General features: G+C 37.7%; 1 protein-coding gene across 4 annotated transcripts in view; it reads left to right on the plus strand.

The window, feature by feature from the left end:
* The window catches only part of ANKS1B (ankyrin repeat and sterile alpha motif domain containing 1B), a 1,093,013-nt gene that overhangs the window by 774,586 nt on the left and 296,887 nt on the right, over positions 1 to 21,540 (plus strand). For all 4 annotated transcript variants that reach the window (XM_029953701.1, XM_029953700.1, XM_029953698.1 and 1 more), the window contains one exon: positions 6,276 to 6,374. In XM_029953701.1, the coding sequence (XP_029809561.1) occupies positions 6,276 to 6,374 (99 nt within the window). The remainder of the gene's footprint in view (positions 1 to 6,275; positions 6,375 to 21,540) is intronic.

The raw sequence follows: 21,540 nt of genomic DNA on the forward strand, positions 1-21,540 counted from the left end.
CAAAGAAGAAATAGGCTTGAAAGATAAAGAGGAGGAAACTGATAGTATAAAACTCATTGTAATCATGTTAGCTATTACTGATCTTAAAATCTGGTTCTAAAATATTACTTATTTATTGAAATACATACCTCACATGTACAAGATGCTCTCTAATTTATTGCTCAGTGATGTGACATTTACTTGAATCAATAATCCATGTGGTCTAAAGAACCTAAAAAACTCTTATCCTAAGCTAAGAATGTGAAGATTTAATTAAGTTTTGAACAAGAAATTCCCTTGCAGGGAGCAGAGTATTTTCAAATGGAGGGCTAAGGTAAAGAGGTAAAAAATCTATACTATTTTCCTCCACTGCCATTTCATTCATGTAAGAGAGGGAATTAAAATTGGAAGAAGCACACACACAATTTTTAAATTTTTAAAAATAAAATAAAATTGGAAGAAGCACATAATCCATTATCTGATCACTTATGGTAACCCATATTTCTGTCTGATAAACAAAATAAAGCATTGTTCCAACACTGATAGGGGAATTATAAATCTGGGACTTATCCCAATAGTTACCATCCTAATCATGCAGAAAAGGCATGCATTGGGTTTAGTTGTAAGTTGATATCAAATCGACTCAAAACCTTTATAGAAGCTAAGAGGTAGCATTATTCCAAGAATATTATAAACAGTCTTATGCCACCACATCATTTGTGCTCTAAAAAATATTAAAAATAAACCAAAATATGTGCCTTTACATGTGTGAGTTTACAAGATTTTACTATCATTCTATTATACAAATATTCTGTTTTTAATATTTCAGGCCACACAAATAGTGAAGAATCTAGTTCATTATAGAGCAAAAGAAATTTTCTCCAGTTGACAGCATCCTCTTGATTTTGCAGTCTTAGACTGAAGACAGAGAATGAATAACATCTAACTTAAGCCTGTATTAAAAAGAAACAAGCTTCCTATAGTCCTTAAATATGTTTCCCTAGCATTTGTAGGAACTTATTATATGTAATATGCAATGTGAAGGAAAGTTTGCTAAATGAATATGATATGATATTGAGGTCATGAAAATAAGAGGGCTTTTCAAGCTAGAGCTCCAAGAGGCAGAAACAATCAGTTTAGATATATTTGAGAGATGATTTAAATAAATAGCTGTTCTATTTCTTATGAAGAATTAAGTACAGGGGCACCTGGGTGACTTAGTCAGTTAAGTGTCCCACTTCGGCTCAGGTCATGATCTCACGGTTCATGGTTTTGAGCGCCGCGTCGGGCTGTGTGCTGACAGCTAGCTAGCTTAGAGCCCGGAGCCTGCTTCAGATTCTGTCTCCCTCTCTCTTTGCCCCACCCCTGCTCGCACTATCTCTGTCTGTCTCTCAAAAAATAAATAAAAAACATTTTAAAAATTTTAAAAAAGAATTAAGTACAAAATACTCTTTTTATTCTATTTGGTCATCTTCTTGGTTTATCATTGCTGAAAAAAATCCAGTACGTAAAATATTCTCCCAAGGGTCAGAGAAATTTCAGTTTCAGTGCATAAAATATATTATTTTTCCTCACCCTATGGTTTAAGAAAGCAATAAAGACCCCCTGAATTAGATATTTCTTGTCAGTAAAAGAACAGCTATTCTAAAAACACTGCCTTGGGCCTTTGATCCTTCTTTTAAGTCATTAACTAAGCAACTTTAGCTACTGATTATTATTCTCTATGTGCCTTGTGCAATGTGCCTGACAGTGTCCTAACAAAATAATAAATTACTCCTCAATTGGGCTTGTAACTTTGATAGGATAGATTTGTAGCCCCATAAAAAGAAACTCTAAGGAAACTGGAATGGCTACTAATTTTTCTAATGACTGAAAAATCATTAGAAAATTTACTAAGCATCCTCAATTTTAGGTTCATGAACTTTGACTAAGAAGCACATTAGTTATATCTTAAGGATGACTCATGACTATTTCAGACTCCCTGTTCTGATTCCCTTTTAGTCCCCATTTTTGCCCCATCTGAGTGATTCAATGATAGTTTAAATGTCTTAAATTGTGGAGAAGTACTGTCTAGTAGAATTTTGTAAGATAACACAAAACTTCTCTATTTCTATTGTCCAGTACTGTAGCTACCAGCTACATGTGGCCAATGCATTTTTTTGAAATAAGGTTTGAAAAGAATCAACTAGATATGGGAATTGAGAAGTCTTTCTTAACATCTGGCAGAGAAATTATATGGAGTTGGTGGGAGTAAAAGCTTATTGTGGTCGGTTGAGAGTAAATGAGAGATGAAGAAGTAGACACCACATGAATACTGGGGATGAGGAGGTAGAGAGTTCAGTATAGTAGATGATTAAGCAGAGGACACACATAATGAAGCTCTACTCCAAAAGCCATTGAATTAGCAGCCATGTGAAAAATGAATGGAGGAGGGAGAAAGCTAGAGTTTACGTTCAGCTATTATTGAGAGAAAAAGAAAGCTGGGATATTTCTAACATTTAGTGAAGGCAGATGATAACATGAGAATAAATTCCACTCCCCAGGAAGAATGGAAATGTTTATTGTCCTTGATGGCACATCTGTTACCCAAGTGCAGATGAAATGGTTAGTTGCAAGATATGAAATATTTGATTTTTCTTCAAAAAGCTGTAAGAATCTATGATATTACAAAACTAAGCTATTCTATCATTTCTTTTAATAAGGACTGTTGTAAGTTCCTACCTAGTCCTGAGATTAATTTGTCAAGAAAAAAATGCATTCTTGGCACTTCTCTGTAATTACTTTTGACCCTTGAACAATGCAGGGGTTCAGGGTGCTAACCACACCATACCCCCTGCACTATGCAGCCAAAAATATGCATATAACTTTTGATTCCCCCAAAACTTAACTACTAATACTAACTGTTGACAGGAAGCCTTACTAATAACATTAACAGTCAATTTATAGACAGTTTGTATGTTATGTGTATTATATACAGTATTCTTATTATAAAGTAAACCAGAGAAAAGAAAATGTTATTAAGAAAATCATATGGAAGAGCAAATAGATCTGAAGTACTGTACTGTATTTGTTTTAAAAATCAAGGTTTAAGTGGGCCCTTGCTGTTAAAAGCCATGTTTGAGAGTCAACTGTACTTCTTAAAGCTATCTTTAGGTTGCAAGTTCTGAAACACTAAAATGTAATTGCAATGTAAATGTAACTTCAAATTATACAATCTATATTTATATATAAGGATACTAATCAAAAGTTGGACATGACTGAAATCATACCACTTTAGAACTGAATGAGTATTCATTGAACTACATTTTATGGGTGAGGACCATGAGACCTAGAAATAATATATAACTTAACCAAGTTTACCCAAACAAGATTTGGACTCAGATCTTTAGACTCCAAGCCTAGTGGTTTTCAAAAAAGAAAAAAAAAGGACTGGCTAGATGATGCACCAGGATATTTCTGGTATCTCTATATATTATAATAAGACAGAAAATAGAAAATTTCTAACAGCATGCCTCATTGGGGACAGTGAATCCTTTTCTTTATGTTTCCAAAATTAGTACATTTCCCCCTTGGGCACATTCTCACCATTTTCACTGTGCTTCCCAAATTTTCACTCATTTTTCAAAAGTGTTTGGTAATTATTCCATATGCTAGGAAATTTGTTTCAAAGAGAAGATGTCTAACTGCCCTACAATTTTTCAAAAAGGTTCTTCCTACTGAAGACAGAGAAGACAGTATGTTGGTAGTTTAGAAGAAGAACCATGGGTTTAAGGATTTAATTCTTCAAATCATTTCAGTATTCAAATACTAAAATCAAATTCTCAGGGTTGCCTATAGATACTAGGCATCTATACTGAAGCAGAAGACAAACACGAGATGCATCAGAATTCTGGTGTGTCTTGTATATGTACAAAGAAAACCAGCACGTTTTGTATGAGTTGAAGTTGTAGGCTAGTAAATTAGCCCATGGAAAACCTGGTAGTGGTCTAATATATAGATGGACAACGTTTTTTGTTTCTGGTTTTTTGTCTTCTATTTTTGTTTCTTAAGATCCTTTTAACTCCTTTTGGAAAACCCTGTAGAGACTAAAAGTCAAACACAGAATGGTATCATATATCCTACTCATGACATGCTAGTCCTTTTCTGAAAATAAAAACGCTTTCTCAAAATGAAGCCATTTATATTCTTAGCCATGCTCTATTGTGTGCACAGAGTAATTTCTTGAGACAGCAATGTTTCCTTTGGCATTTTGCCAAGACTGGCTTTATTTGTTTTTCATTAGGCTTTTCATTATCATTCTGCTGTATACCTGGCTCATTCTGCCCCCTCCAAGAAGGCCAGGGTAGCTTAAGCATAGGAATGACACCATGAGTAGGTGGAATGTTTGTGTCCAGTGAATGCCCATTTAAAATCTCTAGCTATGGTATCATTCTTATGGCTTTAATCTAAGAACCGTCAATTATCCATTATAATGTAGTCTGATATTAAATTGTTTATATCCATCTCTTCTGTCCCTGAACAGAGAACAGTATTAGTCTCACTTTGTACCACACTAGACTGGCCCATCCTCCTTATTATCTCAGGAAAGGGTATCATGATCCACCCGCATTGCCCAAGACTAGAACTAAGGTATATTCTGCATTTCTCCATCATTCTAAGTATTCAGTAACTGAATCAAACTTCTTGATAGTTTTCAAACCCACCCATTTCTTTCTCTCTCCCATGATCACTGCCTTGGTCTAAGCCCACATCGTCTCCAGAACAACTTCAGTAGCCTTCTAATAGCCTCCATGCTCCAAGAATTGCCCTTTCCAGTTCATTCTCTTTTGGTTTAAGTAATCAGCAGTACCATCGCTCTCCACAAATATGTGTTCTGTAATGTCTACTCATAAGTGTTTTTGTGTTACACATTAATAAGACAGTTTGATTTGTTCAGAAAAGGAGTGATCTCTATAAACCCTTCAGTTTAAAGGAAAACTCTAGCTTACAAACTACAAAAGACTAAAATTTAGGGATAAAATAAGCAATTTATAAATTTTTGTAATAGAATATTAATCAAATGCCTAAAATATCATTGAAATCAGAAAATTATAGGATTAGATTGGTCCTTGGAGACCATGTGGCCCAACTTTGTCATTTTATAGGTAAGGAAACAGAGGCTCAGCCACAGAATCTAAAATTGATCTTTCCAAATTTGAAATATCGTCATGTAACTCCTGTTCTTAAAATCTGTCTATGGCTTCCTGTTATGGCTTACCTTGCCAGGCTTACCTTTTGTTCCTCTCTCCAACTCAGCCAAGAAGCCAGTGTTTCCAAATGCACTATGTTCTTTCTCACCCACAGGGCATTGCACATAATTCCACTTTTGTCTTCTTTTCAGTGCTAAGTCCTAACCATGCTTCAGACATCATCTCCTCTGAAAACACATCCCAGATCCCTTCAGGGCCCCCAAACATGTACCCTGACCATAGCATATTCAAAGCATCCTAACTGCCTTTGAAAATCCATTTCCATACCTGGACTAGAAAGAATAAAGACAGAGACCTGCAAATTATTCATTGTTGTATCCCTATATCTTGATTAGATGTCTGGCATTCAATGTTTTAAGATTAATTATTAATTCTCACTTTTAACCTGCCTAGTATATACAACTTTTTAATCAGTTCTCTTATCAATATCCATTTTAAAAGAATCGTTTTTAATATTTATATATTTTTTGAAAGAGAGAGAGCATGTGCACAAGTGGGGAAGGGACAAAGAGAAGGGGACAGAGGATCTGAAGTGGGCTCTGTGCTGACAGCAGACAACCCAATGTGGGGCTCAGACTCAAGAACTGCAAGATCAGGACCTGGGCCAAAGTCAGACATTCAACCAACTGAACCACCCAGGCGCCCCTCAAAGTCCAGTTTTAGGAGAAGACAAAACCGATTCATTCACATCAACATATAGGTAGGTCACTGATGATCCTAAAGAGCAGCTCTTCCTAGAAGCATTTACATTTTTCCAGGAACAGAGTTTTAAGTCACAGGAAAAAAAAAAAAACCCAATGCAGATAACCCACCCCAAAATAGTAAACCATGAGAGCATTTCTGAGGGGAAGGAAGCTTTCCCAGAACCTTCAACTCAGTCAGATAGATGACCTCTTACTTACTCTTACCCTCACAGAAGAATGATTCTGTTTTTGTTTGTAGAAATCAGATCACGTGTTGGTTATTTTTCTCTGCATTAAATAAATCATTATTTATCCATAGTAAAAATGCCTAAATTAACTTGTAGCACTTCTGGGTTTGTTTCAGGGAAGCAATGTTATGGAAGATCAGGATTTGTTGGAAATTGGCATCCTTAATTCTGGACACAGACAGAGAATTCTACAGGCAATCCAGCTCCTTCCAAAGGTAAGCAATGCTTTCTTACCCTGGCCCTACATACAGCAGTTTTCAGTCCAGATGTGTAAGGATTATTAGTACTTAGGACAACATTTCTACATATTAACCCCAAAAGCAGTTCTTCTTAGGTCCAGCCAAACATTCAGATTCACAAGACGACTATGGGCCATGCTTCGCTTTAAGTTTACAGAGGGATGTCACAGAGGAAACACCACTGACCAGCAAGGCATCTTCAGAGTTTCTTTTCAGTGGGAGCCCTTATATTGGTACAAACATTAGTCCAGGCCCCTCAAGTGACTGCTCAGGTACAAGAAGACAAGATCAGTATTGGATGAGTGTGAAAATGGTTCTGTATTTAAAGTGTCATGTACAATCCATAGACTTAGTCTCCAGGGGCAAGAAATCTGCCTAATTACAAGAGTCATCACTCCAGGAAGACCAAAGTATCACATCTCCATCAGGTATTTATAGTTCATGCATAAATCTTCCCAGTCTAGATGCAATTTGCCAACCAAGGTGGCATTTTAACTGTAAGCACTATGTTACCTAGCAACAGAATTGACCTTCTGTTTCCAGATTAAGGCTTCATGGGAGCCTAAAGCAAAAGGTAGGATTCTAGCACTGGTGTTCAAGATATGTAGAACTTTAACTGATAAGGAAAGGGAAAGCATTTCAGGGGTCAGCAAAAATCATATAAATATAAATATAAATGTAAATTGCCAGAAATATTAGGGGAATAGCGATACTATGTGATTTTAAATGCAATGGGTTTTGCACAACAATGTGAATGTCCTCAATCATTACCACTAAATCGTACACTTAAAAATGGTTAAGGTGGTAAATTTCATGTTTTATTATTTCATCACAGTTTAATAATTTTTTAAAAAAGAAAAAAATCCAGTGTGATTAAAACAATTAGAGAGTAGAGAATAATAGTCAGAGATAAAGCAGAAAAAGTAGGTTGGTCAGTTTGCATCAGGCTAAGGAATTTGAAATTTGTTCTGTAGGCACTGGGGAGCAGACATGACTGGACTGCTTTAGGCCACTCAATTTTGGAGGCAGTACATAACAGGAATTAGAAGGAGGGAAAGTTGAAGTAGGGTCAACCAGCTGGGAAAAGGTTCAGGGGGCAAAACTGAAAGCAGATGAATAGTAATACTTACACCTAGATATAGGAACTTATCATATATTTGGTATTCTCCAATGCTCTTTTCCTTCCTAATGAGGCTATAATTTCTCCTCAAGAAGAGAAAGATAAATATTAACCACTGTTTCTAAGGAAGTGATCTGATGAAATTTGTCAACAGACAGTGAGCTGAGTTTCTACTGATAGAAACTTAAAACTTTTGCAAATTCAAGGAGAGTTAAGCATACAAAGGAGTTTAAACATCCAATATCCTACATTAAAATGAAAATGATAAAGTGACTTTTAGAACTAATTCCAGAAGTAATTCTTACAAGCATATTGTCTACCTCACTACTTTTGTATCTTGAAATATTACTTCCTCAGCAAGTTTACTCCTCATTCTCCTCAAGGACTTCTGTACTGCTGTATCCCCAACACCCAGTCCAGTGTGCAGCCCATCGTAGGCACTCAGTAAACTAAGTGACTACCCCCTTGTCACAATGCTACCCTTCATTTTCAGTTCAGTTCAAGTAGTTCCGTATCACTTCCTTTGTGAAGCTCCCCCTAAAAGGGAAACACTGCTCTCACATTGGTAATTATCACCTAGTCCAAACCAACTGCCTCTAACTGGACTACCATGATGGGTTCTAATCTATCATGTCTAGGTTAGACTATTGGAGTCCATTTCTCATTGGTTCTCTCTAGCTTAGATAATTCATAGATACCTAATCTCTGTCCTAGTTACCTTTCTTTTCACTCTACATTTGAATTTCCACATAGCATCCAGAAGGATCCTTCTGAAATGTAAATTAGGTGATGCCACACCCTGTTTAAAATATCCAATGGATTCGCTTCTCACTTCAAATGAAATCTTTATCACAGCCTACAGAAGACAGCAGGATCTGGCCCCTTCCTACATGTATGACCTCATTTCTCAATCTCCCATTTTCCTAAACTCTAGCTATGTGGTTTCTTCTTATTCCAGAATATACCAAGCTCATTTTTGCCTCAGGGCCCTTCCATACTGGTCTCTGTCTCGAAACCCTTTTAGTCATATTTTCATACTTGCTCCTGTACATCATCAAATCTGAACTCTGCTGTGATCTCCTCATGGAGGTTTCATGACCTTAAAGTCACACTCCTCACACACTATCACTGTCCTTCCCATTGCCCTGAATTAGTTTGCTACCCAAAGTTATATTATTTGTTTGTTTTTTCCTTATTTTTCATCTCTCTCCTAAGATTCAGGGCCCGTGAGCTTATGGACCTTGGCTACCTTCTTCTCTTCTATATACTCAGCCCCTAGAACAGTGCCAATCACATCGAGGAGGTCAAAAATATGTTTGTAGAAAGCAGGAATACACTGCTGTCTCTTTCCTCAAGATTCGATAGCTCTATGCCTGTTCCAAAGGTGCTAATAACACTCCACCACTTCTGACATTAGAAACATCCTGAAGTGTCAGATCCATCCGTGAATTTCCCAGTGTTCTTTGCTCATTACATGTGCATTAGCAGAGGGAAAGAATGAGTGACTGACTGAATGAATATATTTCTCACGTTATTCAAATATACATTTTTTTCAAATCAGTGTGCCTCGATTTTAAGCTATATCTGTAATTGTGTACATGCCGTTTGATAATAAGAAACAAAAGAACCTGAACTCAGAATTATTTGAAGAATAAATGGAGTGTTTATTTTTAAGACAGAATATCATTCCCATTAGAGAAAACAATGTAACTGAAACAATACAAAATTAAGCTTTTATCAAGAGGCTGATGCAAAAGTGCTTACCAAGCACCCAAATGAGTAGAGAATATATAAAAACATCCACACACGTGTTCAGCAGCACAAACAGAATGCTATCATGCTACAAATTGATGCTTTGCCTTCTTAGGTAATGAGCCCAATCTTCAGATGGTTAATAATGTAATTTTACTGCCAGCACATTCATTTGCATTCACTCTAACTTTGCGCTGCTGCAAGAGGGACACAGTGTCTCTTTGTTGTGTTTATGCAATTTTAGTCTTCAGAGTATCTGTGTTCTTCATCTGTCACAAAAAATATTCCATGATTGCTACCTGAAATCCTTCAATTAACATATTGTGTTTTTGGGATCCGTGATATTGTTCCTAAACAGAGGAAAGGTGGTTTGCTAAATGCAATCTTGATCTGTTAGCACACTTCAGAGTATGCTTTTCATGCTTTATTTGTATTTGTTGTTTTAAGTTTAAAAGACAAAAGTTTATTCCTTTTGTAAGAATGATTTTTCTTTACTATACCCTTTTTAATATTGAAACATTGGTCAGTGCAAAGTCTGCATGTTCTCAAGTACATGTGATACATTAAACACATGGAATGTATTCCAAGTGTTTTAAGTTCAGACATGTAAGAACAGTTAAGCACATGAATTCCTCTCTTCTACTCATTATTTCCTTCTGTCTTTTATAATGCTTGACCTTTTGTAGCAAAACTTAATTATCCAGTTTCACGCAATATCCACTTTCCTCACCAACCCCAGCTCAGTCTTTTCTTAGATCTAAAAGTTTCCCAGGACTTCAGAAGATAAAATTTCACTCTTTTTCTCTTTTTAAGAAAGGAACCATAACATGAGAAGGTGGCTTGTTTTTTACTCTCCTAGAAACTGTAAGCATGTTGGATTTTTTCCGTCCCCTAGACTTGGGGGAATTATCTGATTATTTATTTGCAACACATAATTTATCTTTTTCCAGGTAAGAATTCCATGTGGCCAAGTATTTAAATAATCCTCTAAAAAACCTTTTAAAAAGGCATAATGTCTTTTGTCCTTTGGCAGTATAACTCTTGGAAGTCAGGAATTCAAAACATTTTCATCTTAAAGATTTACAATATTGTGTCAAAGCCCACATCGTGTCTGCTCTCCTAATCTCTGTAATCCTGAATCAAATGTATCTTTGGCACACTAGCAACTTGTATGTCACATACTTACATGCTCACTTCTTTTTCAATATTTCCTTTCCTGATATTTTTATGTTTCTTTTATCTTTTGGATTTTTTGAGTAGTTGTTTATACTCACACCCCCCACTCCCTTTTTTTATTTTTTTTATTTTTTTTGCTCCCATTCATTCTTCAACCTAGTCGGGTTGAACTAGCTTTTCAGCTACCACTGCACATAACCAGTGCCAAGGTTACCAGTAACCAGTGGGAAGAAAATCCATATACCCCTTCCCACCTTCACTTGCTTCAGCTGCAATAGATTATGATACTCATGTCAACTGTCAATATTGTCATCTTTTGTCTTCCCCCTTATGTGGTTATCTTCATCCCTCTCTGATGCTTCCTCTCCTCCCCTGTTCATATTCCTCAGTTAAATGTTGGAATTTCTCAAAATTCCCAACTCAGCAATATTTAGTGACTAGTAAACATTGTTATCACAGGACTCTTGACCATAGCACAGCTTCTGATATTCATTGTTTGGTTCATTATTGCTAGCTCTTCTTCTTTCCTGCATAATGCACATTTAACATTTTAGCTGCTCATTATCTCAAAATTCAGTTCAGTTTAAACAGTATTTTTTGGGCTACATATTTTCAATTATTTTTTTCACGAATGACATTGAACACCTCTGGTTGAACTAAATAACCCCCTTTCTTATCCTCAGTTTGAGATTTTGGTTAAAAAAAACAACAGAGTTAACTGTTATTTCAATAGAAAAACAAGATTCTATGCTAGTTATATATTGCTATATAACAAATTACCCCAAACCTTAGTGGCATATAAAAACATTTATTATTTCAGAGTTTCTGTGGGCCAAGAATCCAGGAGCACCTTAACTGGGTCCTTAGTTCTGGGTCTCTCACAAGGCTGCGGTCATCTCAAGACCCAAGTGGGAGGGACCTACTGCCTAGCTCACTCATGTGGTTGTAGGCAGGATTCTGTTCTCAGGGGTTTTTGGACAGAGGCCTTAATACTTCACAAGCTGTTGGCTGAAGGCCTCTGTCAATTCTTTGTCCTATCGGCTTCACCATAAAGTATCTCACAATAGGCATCTGGTTTCAACAGCACAGCAAGTGAAAGGACAAGGAAGGGCTAGGGAGATGGAAGTCACAGTCTTTGGAACATGCCATCCTTTTGCCCTATTCTATTCATGAGAACCAAGTCACTAGATTAAGCCCATAGAAGTGGAGGTTTTGAAAGATGCTGTAAATATCTGCAGGTGAGATCACGGGGGAACAACAGCAGATGTCTTGCTCACTGCAAATATATTTTATAATGGTCCACTTTACATTCTAGTTTCCATGTCTACGTTTGTGGTTAAAGTGGAATAACCCACAAGCAATAACAACAAAAAAAGACTTCTTTTATTTCCATGGGCCATCTTTTATTATTATTGTTTGTTTGTTTGTTTGTTTGTTTACTAAATGGTTATTTTTTAAATTTTTTAATATAATTTATCTTCATGGGACTGTGATATTCACAGTTAGATGATGTAGAAGCCGCATTTGCAATTGCCTCTCAAAAATGTCTCTGGTCTGTAGAATCAGGTGTGAAATAGCATCATACAATCATAGACAATTCAAAGACCTTGGAGATGAGACATATACACATGAAGACTTCACTATCTAAACACCACTAATCTAAGTGATAATGCACAAATCAGCAATCCCATAAAACATTGTAAATTTTTAAGACATGTTTAGTCTTTATTGGTGCCTCACTACTGTAAGGAGAATATTTCTTTTTTTTTAATGTTTATTTATTTTTGAGACAGAGAGAGACAGAGCATGAGTGAGGGCGGGCCAGAGAGAGAGGGAGACAGAGAATCCGAAGCAGGCTCCAGGCTCCAAGCTGTCAGCACAGAGCCCGACATGGGGCTTGAATCTATGGACCATGTGATCACAACCTTAGTTAAGTTGGACACTTAACCGACTGAGCCATCCAGGTACCCCAAAAGGAGCATATCTCCACCTATATTAGGAAAGTGACTTGGTCAGTCTATTGGACAAGACATTAAGGATGTTAGCAAACACACTTTTTCATTTATTTTACGAGAGAGAGAGAGAGAGTGTGAGCCGAGTAGAGGCAGAGAGAGAGAGAAGGAGAGAGATAATCCCAAGCAGGCTCTGTCAGCACAGAGCCCAATGCAAGGTTTGATTTCATGATCTCTGAGATCATGCATGACATGAGCTCAAATCAAGAGTTGGACATTCAACTCACTTAGCCATCCAGGTGCCCCACATTTTTAAAAACAACCAAAGCTGGAAGTAACAGGGACCATGTAACCTTAAGACTGGTCAGAACAAATAGATAAAGGCAACAGTTGACCCAAAACCCAGCTTGTGAGCAGGACTGTAGAGATAAACTGGCAGGGAATGAGAACTCAAACACTTTTAAAATTGGACAGTAGGGAGTAGTAGAAACTGTGGTACACTGGAGAACACAACCCCCCCACACACACCCAAAATACTAGGTTTTTTCCCCCACTTTATTAATAAAAACAAAGCACTGGGGACCAAAGTTAGTTATAGCTGGTACAGTGGATTCACAGATTCCTTCAGAGCTCAAGAGGAGTATTATGGATGTGCCATTATCTCAGTTTGGCTTCTCGTCCAAAACTGTGCTCTTAAAGACTCTAGTTCTTCCAAGTTCCTTAAAATTCAGATGTGTGTTAATTCTAGTCTTGGTGGTTGATGAAGATGTGTATAAGCTTCAGGGAAAAAGTGTTTTACCAGTGTAATTTCTTTAAAAGTTTAAATTGGAAGGTTCAGTCTTATTTCCCTGTCACTTAGAAAAATGACAGACACTCATTCCTGTTTCTTCTGGTATTTTTCAGAAGGGCAATGACAAAATGTAGGCTGCAGGCACAGAAGCTCTCAATGTACTTTTGACAGGGTAACTTTTCATTCTCCAGTGCCATTACTCACTTCCCATCTACTCTCATTCTTTTTACTTGCACTTCTTTGTTTTTACCAGCTTGTATTTTAAACTTTGTGCCACCCAGTGTTGATCTACCAGCCTATGAACATAAGGCTGAAAATATACTCGTCAACAAATTCCCACACACATATATGCACCATTAACATGAGGGGTCCTAACATAAAGTTAATACACAGTCAGACCCAAAGTCTAGGGTATTCTATTTCCTTTAGGTCTGGTCCATGGGGAGAGAAACTGTGGTGTCCTGAGAGTCTTTTCAAGTTCCATTTGTTCTGCAAATGTCTTATGATTCTGGGACAAACAGATATGCTCACGTAGGTCAGAGTAAAATCTTATTTATTTCTCAGGAGAAGTGTTGGTGCCTTTGGAGAATAGGAAAGAAAGAAAAACTAATTGACTTTAAAGTGAAAAACTTAGGTAATGTGTAGTATATAAATCTTAAAGTAAGAGCAAATCATTCAGATCTTTTCTATTATCTCATAGTCCAACAACTCTGATAGCCTGCATTTTCCTAGAGTGACCTCTTCCCCCATGCCTCATGCCTTCTGTTCATACGAGAAGCCCAGTAGTTGGCTTCTCGTCCAAAACTGTGCCTTCTTAAGAGAAGGCATGCCTGATGTTTCTTAAGTTCTCTGGGCTCTTTCAAATGACAAAGCCCAGTACATACAGAGTACAATTAGCTAGAGCTGTTTGGCCTGGACAGATATCCAAAGAGAAGCTGAATGTGAGAGAAGTGTGGTTCTAACATATTTACCAGCATACCAACATCCTCCTGCCATTTCAGAAAGCAAGATGACGGCTAAAGTCTTCCTAAGCTAAAGGGCGGAGGTTTTGTAACATTCTCTTTTCAATGAATTTATCTTCATTATGTAGACCACAGAGCCTCAAAACCATTTTTACTCATAATCTGCCCCCCTGATATTTACAGAGAAATAGGGGAGGAATTCTATAAGTAAGTAGGTTTTGATCTATCGCCATCCCCAGCAGCTGTCCTCCTTCAGTTTTGAGAAGTTTACCCCCATTTAATAAAGAACAATGGCTCCCTTGGAGTGATGCCAAAATCAGTAGTAATAGAAGAGAAACTCTGATATCTGGTCACTCCACTCCTTACATAATTCTACCCAGGAAATCACAATTTAGAGCTGCAAAAGACCTTAAAACATCCAGCTCGATATCTCTCCTGAGTCTTTCACAGGTTAGGAAACCAAGTCCAGGTCATATTAGATGACTTGCCCTGAGGCAGATTGTTTCTAAGTGACAGAAGTGGCACCAAATCCCAAGTGTCTGTACTCATGACAGTTGCCCCCTGGGTGACTACTTTGCTCTATCAGAGACCCAAGGCTCTGAGGATGCTTGTGTATTTGGGAGAGAAACTGTAGAAGGACAAGAAAGGACAAAATGACTAATGTAAGAAAAGGAATTTTTTATAATATGCTTTTTTTAAATTTCACATGTAAAAGGTACTTTTTACAATCTCCATATATCACTAAGCTCCCATTTCAAGGCTGGAAGAGAAAGATCATGCCAGGGATCCAAAAGCCCTAGAAAAGCAGGAAGAAGACAGACATGGAAAAGAAGAAAAGGAGACATAGACCTTGTCTACTGTCCCGTGGTCCCTGGGAGTCAAACCACTTGTTTACCCTTGAAGATAGCCTTAGAAAAGCTTTACCAACTGTAGGCATTGCTGTTTCAAAGAAGGAAAAGCATAATGGAATAAAATAAAATAGCTGAAATAATCTTTATTTTCTTCTTTAATCTGGGTAGAAAGGAAGGAAAGATGGACAAGATGGAAGGACACTCTCCAGGAGTAATGAGGACACATCTTTAGAGCATTAAGTTCCATGGAGATGACATTTTTATAAGAATCAGCCAGGAAGCTGCATAGTGTCATGGTTGGGAACATAGCCAGACTCCCCAAGTTTGATTTTACCTACTTCACAGGGGAGTTGTAAGATTTACATGAGTCAACATTTATAGAGTACTTAAAATGGAGCCTGGAGTATCATATGTGCTATATTTATGTTTACCAAATATAATTTTTAAAAATATTGAAGGTAAACGAAGAAAAAAGTAAGATTCCTTCATTCTGTTATCTCCAAAAATTACTAGTCCAGGCATACACAGTAAGCAAAGTGAATCTCCTTTTATTCATTCAATAGATATATTATGAAATATCTACTATACAACCAGGTACTATTCTAGATGTTGAGGATTTGATGTTAGGAAACAAAACCTACAAGGTCACTGTCCTCTTGCAGCTTACATTCTAGAGGGGGGGGCTATAGACAAAAAGAAGTAAACATACATAATTTCAAGTAAGGTTAAGTGCTATGAAGAACTATTAAACAGGGAGTAGACAGAGTGAAAAGGATGTACAAATGCCATTTTAATTTTAGATGGACAAAGTACGATTCACACCTAGGCAGATTACCTGAGGTTCTTTACCACTTCACCGTGTTGTCTAAATGCTGTATTTCAAAGCACAGTAAAGGTCCTAAGGGGATATTGAAATGACCAAGCTAAACAGCCCAAGTCCCAGGCAACTTCAAGGAACTTGGAATTTGGCAAAAATACATTCTTTGAAGCTTTTGATGTGACCTAATTTAATCTTTGTTTAGCCCCCCACTACTTGTGCCACCTGGGCAAATTATTAAATTCTCCAGTCAGTTTCCTTATCAGTGAAATGGGGATAATAGCATAACCTACCACATTAGGTTATTGTGAGTTGCAAATTTAAAACTCCTTATGAAGTGCCTGGCATTTAGAGGCACTATATTAATACTAGTTATAGCCACTTATATTTTTTCAGCAATGCTCATTAAACTAACAAAACTCAATGAATTTTTGCCATTGCTCTTGCCTGGGGCCACATAGTAACAAAATGGACTCACTTCTTGATATGTCTATGCCTAAAAATGCCTATGACTGCATTTCACAGTGAGCTTCCATTCATACGGATTTCTCATAGGGCAGATTATTCATTTCTAGATAAAAAGAAAGCAAAATTTTCAAATCTAATCATCATCCACTAAATAATTTTCTTACTACATTTAGGATTATTGTTTAACCCATCAGGAACTAGAGGAAAAGGCATTTAATAGCATGGAAGTGAACTGGGAAACTGAGTGGGTGGAACTTGACAATGCAGTTCCATTAAACTGCTAAAGGCATTGTGATTTCATAGAAAAGCAGAACTATGCAAATTTACAGACAAGATCTAAAAGAACATATCCACCATTTTGAATGAGCCATTCCCCCTCCCTTACCATATAATTGAAAGAAGTGATTTCATAGAAAAGCAGAACTATGCAAATTTACAGACGAGATCTAAAAGAACATATCCACCATTTTGAATGAGCCATTCCCCCCACCCTTACCATGTAATTGAAAGAAGTGCTAATTTAATAGTTGAATACAATTTGGCTATATTTCTTATTTTTGATCAATAGCACTCAAGTGAGAAGTTTGTATTCAGTTTATGTCTGCAAATGGAGTGAGCATCTACTTATGTCTCAGACACAGTGCAAGGAGAAAAAAGATGAGATTACACAGTATTTACCTTCAAAGAGATTACAGTCAAGCAAAGGAGGTTGAACCAATATTCAAGTGATTTTAATGCAAAGCAGAGCATGAACAAGCTATAATAGAAGTAAAAATACATGCTCTGAATGTTAAATGTAAGGGGGGGGTCTCTCATGTACAGGAAATCAGGAGAGGGTTCCTGGAGGAGAAGGCAGATGAACCAAAACCCAAAAATTCCTATGCATCTTAAAAACTCTTTGCTGTGAATAGTTTTGAGACAGCTCATAGCACTCTGAGCAGAAAGTGACCCAAAGCATTTACTTACTTATTCAGACAGATAGATAGGCTGTTTGTTTCTCATTTGTAATAACCACCCTCTGAAATATAACCAGTGCCATCAATCCAGCTATGAATTTCATTCCTCACTTTGCCCTTCAAGCCATAATAAGTCAAATACTACTTCGAAGCCTAGAAGATATCTGTAGTCAGCTTCAATGGAGCAGGCTAACTAGTGGCAGAGTCAATATTCTCCTGCCCTAAGCTAAGCACTTTTTAATTACCTGGTATTTCTTTGTGAACATTTTCTTTTTTGGTGGTAAATGGGATTTTAGATTTCTGTCTTTTGACTTTAGGTTCTAGTCTGATGTTTGATATGTAGATCCACAGTGACCATGGTAGAATTCCCTAAGAATCCACATTCCCCTGGGAGTTTCTGAACATGCTCAGAAAGACACCACAGGCAAATACCTATGTTAATAGCCAACACTTAAACACAAATTTTCTATGTGCCAGGCACTGTTCTAGGTACTGTTAGATTAACTACACATTAACTCATTTAAATCTTAAAATTCTCTATCTTACCGTTGAAGAAACTAAAACACAGAGAAGTTAAGTAGCATTCCTAAGGTCACACAGTTAGTAAGTGGCAGAGTCTGGATTTGAACCAAACAGCCTGGGTTCAGAGTCTATGCTCTTAGCTGCTTTCCTCTACTGCTTCTGTCTCCAGAGTATCGCATGTCTGTGCTCTGCAAATAGCCTATCATTGCAATCACCTTTGGAAAAATGACTGGCTATTTTCACTATCTCCCACAGATCTAGCATCTTCTATTTTAATAAGTAGAGGTTCAGCTTTTTTTTTAAGTTAACAAATAACTACTCCTCTTATCAGAGAAAATGAGTACTCAATAAACAACCAGATTCCTTCAAGCTTATAGTTTATAAGCCACAGAGTCCCAACAGGCTAAAAGCCCTTTCTTCAATGCATCACCAGATTTAACCCTCAATTCCTTCTTTACTAGGAGGCTACTGCTTTTTGGCAAAGGTTGTATTTATACTTTTTCTAATACTAAAAGTTAAATGTATTATAGCAATTTTTGAATGTGAAATTTTCTCCACAAATGTATAAGAAGTTATTGCATAGATACAGGGAAGATTGATTTCCCTACCTTTTACCTCTGAGACTCAATGTCATCATCATCTCAACATTTCCGTCCACTTTTGACAGAGCACTTTTCCATGTCCTACTGATATAGACATGACGTAACAATTGACCATACTTCGTAGTGATCCCCAGTAGGACTGGAGCCACACGAAAGAGGTGTAGGGCAACTCCAGACACGTAATGTCTGCAAACACCCACATGCCCAGATGTTCATCAGTGAATCTATGATTCATACATCATACAATCAGTCCATTCATTTTGGCCCTATGCTAGTTTCAGAGATGAGGATACAAAAATGGATAACATTTGGTCCCTGCCTCAAGGAGTTTTACCTACATTTTGGACACAGATAAATATGTAAAAAACTAAACTACGGTTTGAAAGGGGGAAAAAATCCTACTACAGAGGAGGGTAAAGCTAAGTATATGAGGGTCAAGGAAGGTTTTCTGGATAAGTAGATGATGCTTGAGCTGAATCTCAAAGAATTAGTATTTTTAGCTAAATAGAGCATTGGGGGTGTCACTCCAGACAGAAGATGCTACCCATGTTCCTGCTAGGTCTAGAGACAGTAACAAGAAATGGATGCCATATTCATTCATTCTCTATCTCTCACTGCATCTCTGTCTCTTTGTCTATCTGTCTCTCTCTATTGTGCATATATGCTCGCTTACACACACACACACACACACACACACACACACACACACACACAGAGGTATTCACTACCTTCCCCATATATTAACTCCAAGAGAAATTATAAAAGAGACACTTCCCAAATTTCTCCTATCTACTCAAGTTCCTTTTCTTTTCTGTAGCTTATTAAAACATTGGCACTTAATTATTTTCTTATATTCAAATATATACCCAGGGAAATTACATGTTCCTGGAAAGAAGGAACCTTAGACCCTTTTACATTTTGATAATGCCTAGGATGATGTGACATATATTTTGTGCTTAAAAATTCTTATTGAATTAGATAAATATAACTATTAAAACCATTGTTAGGAGCTGGCTCACTACTGGGGATTCACATGAGTACAGCTGAAAATTTTAAGTCACTCCAATGTCTGGGGTAATTAAAAATTCTAAACTGACAAAAAAAAAAATCTGAGACAATGAGGCTGAGAACATTTGAATAAGGGCCAAGATACTGTTTTTTTGTGACTGTTCTCACCTCAACTGTAGTGAAATAGTTCTTAGATTATTCCCTCACTATAAATATAAAAGGTGTTTTCAGCACTCCAGCCAGGGTTTCAAAATGGGGTTACACTTCGCTGTATCCTAAACCTTTCTGAAATCCCTCTTAATGATTCATTCTGGGTGCCCCACATCCCATGTGCACTATTAAACAGACTGCTTGCTGACCATGTGGCATCTGCTCGTTTCCGCCTCTCTTGCTCCAGCTCATCACCAAAACTTGGAGTAGTGCCACCAGGGCTTACCAAAAGTGCTCTCAATGCTGTTAATACCCACTGAGGGTGCCAAATCCGCTATTAATGATTGCCAAAGGCTGCTTCATAGCTGCAGGTGCCCAACATGTCAAAGGTACCGATGTTTGTGCTGCTGGCTACAATGCCCAGTATCTACTTATCAAAAGCACCTTAGCCAGTGCCAACTGAATGTTCTGCCAGTGCCACGGAAGCCTGCCAACGTGGGTACCACCACCAAGTGGCTGGAGCCCAATGGTCGAGGGCACCAATGTCTAAAATATAGCACCATTTCTGCTTGCTGATGAAGTTGCCGGTGCCAATTATGCTGACTCCTTTTGTTCCCAATGTCCCGAAAATGTTTCATGATGCAGCTTTTTTATTGAAGCTTCTTCTCAAGGCTGACCCACTGGAGCTAGGCCAGGGCCTAGTCAGAGAGCCAGATTCTGAAATCCATTCAGAATGACACATTCCCTATAACACTTATCTATTGTCCTTTGAATCAAATACATAAGTATTGTCCACCTTCTTTGAGCAGAGAAGAGTCTTTTGAGGACTCTGGATTTCTAATTGAAAACAGACCCATTCAAGACCCATCCTGCCAGTTATCCATACATTCCCACACATGATAGATGAACACAGTCCTATTCAAACTGAAATCCATGTCACATGGCTGTAGTCATCAAGCTGACAGATTCCTAGTCTATGTCAGAGGACAAGACCATTTTATTTGTGTTTCAGAAAATCATACAGAATCTGACCTCTTCTCACCCCTCTACTCCAGCTCCCTGTCCAAGCTACTGCCTCTCTCCCTTGCATTACTGCCACAGCTTCCAAGCACGTCTCCCTATTCCGACACATGCCTCCCTGTGAACTGTTCTCAACAAACCAACCCAAGTGACTCAACTGAAACAGAAGCTAAACAATGTCATGCTTCTGCTCAAATTCTTGGACTGGCTCCCTGTTTCTCTCCAAATGAAAGCCAACGCTTTCCAAGTCCTTCAGAGCTATACCTTCTCTGGCCTCTGATTACCTCTCTGACTTGCTCTCCCCTCCTCTCTTCCTGTACATGCTGCTCTAACCCCTTTGGTTTCCTTGTTATTCCTTGAACAGGTACCAGTCTCATCCCTTTCTGAAGGTTTTGCCTCACCTGTTCCCTCCAGTTGGAATCTTCTCCCCCTAGTTGCCAGCACAGCCACTTTACCATCCTTAAATCTTTGTTCGAATCTTGCCTTGTGAGTGAAGCTTCCCCTTAACTGCCCTGTTTAATTCCACACCTTCCCTACTCCACAGACACTCCAATACATCCAGTCCTCCTACTCTACTCTCTCGTTTCACAACACATCACTTTTTGATTAATTTCCTTATTTGTTATGTGTGTTGGTTATTATCTGTCTCCCCCACTAGAAGGTAATCTCCATAAGTACTGGCACCTCTGTTCACTGATGCATCCAGAACAATACCGAGAACATAGTAGGGATACTATAAGTATCTAAGTGAATAAATGAATGAGTAGATGAGCAGATGGATGGATGGATGGATGGATGGACAGAAGGATGAATGTGTGGTAGGTCCCTGATCTTGTAATTCCTGTACTAAATTTTGGCTACCATGTGAATGATATCCTTTGTACTTCCTTACCCAGGCAGAACATAAGTTACTCATTTGTATACTGCTAACTTTGGTTTTATGGCACATTTATCTGTTTGAAGTACTTCAGTGGGTGATGTTATTATGCATATGCC

This window comes from Suricata suricatta, chromosome 10, assembly GCF_006229205.1.
Source record: "Suricata suricatta isolate VVHF042 chromosome 10, meerkat_22Aug2017_6uvM2_HiC, whole genome shotgun sequence".
NCBI lineage: Eukaryota > Metazoa > Chordata > Mammalia > Carnivora > Herpestidae > Suricata > Suricata suricatta.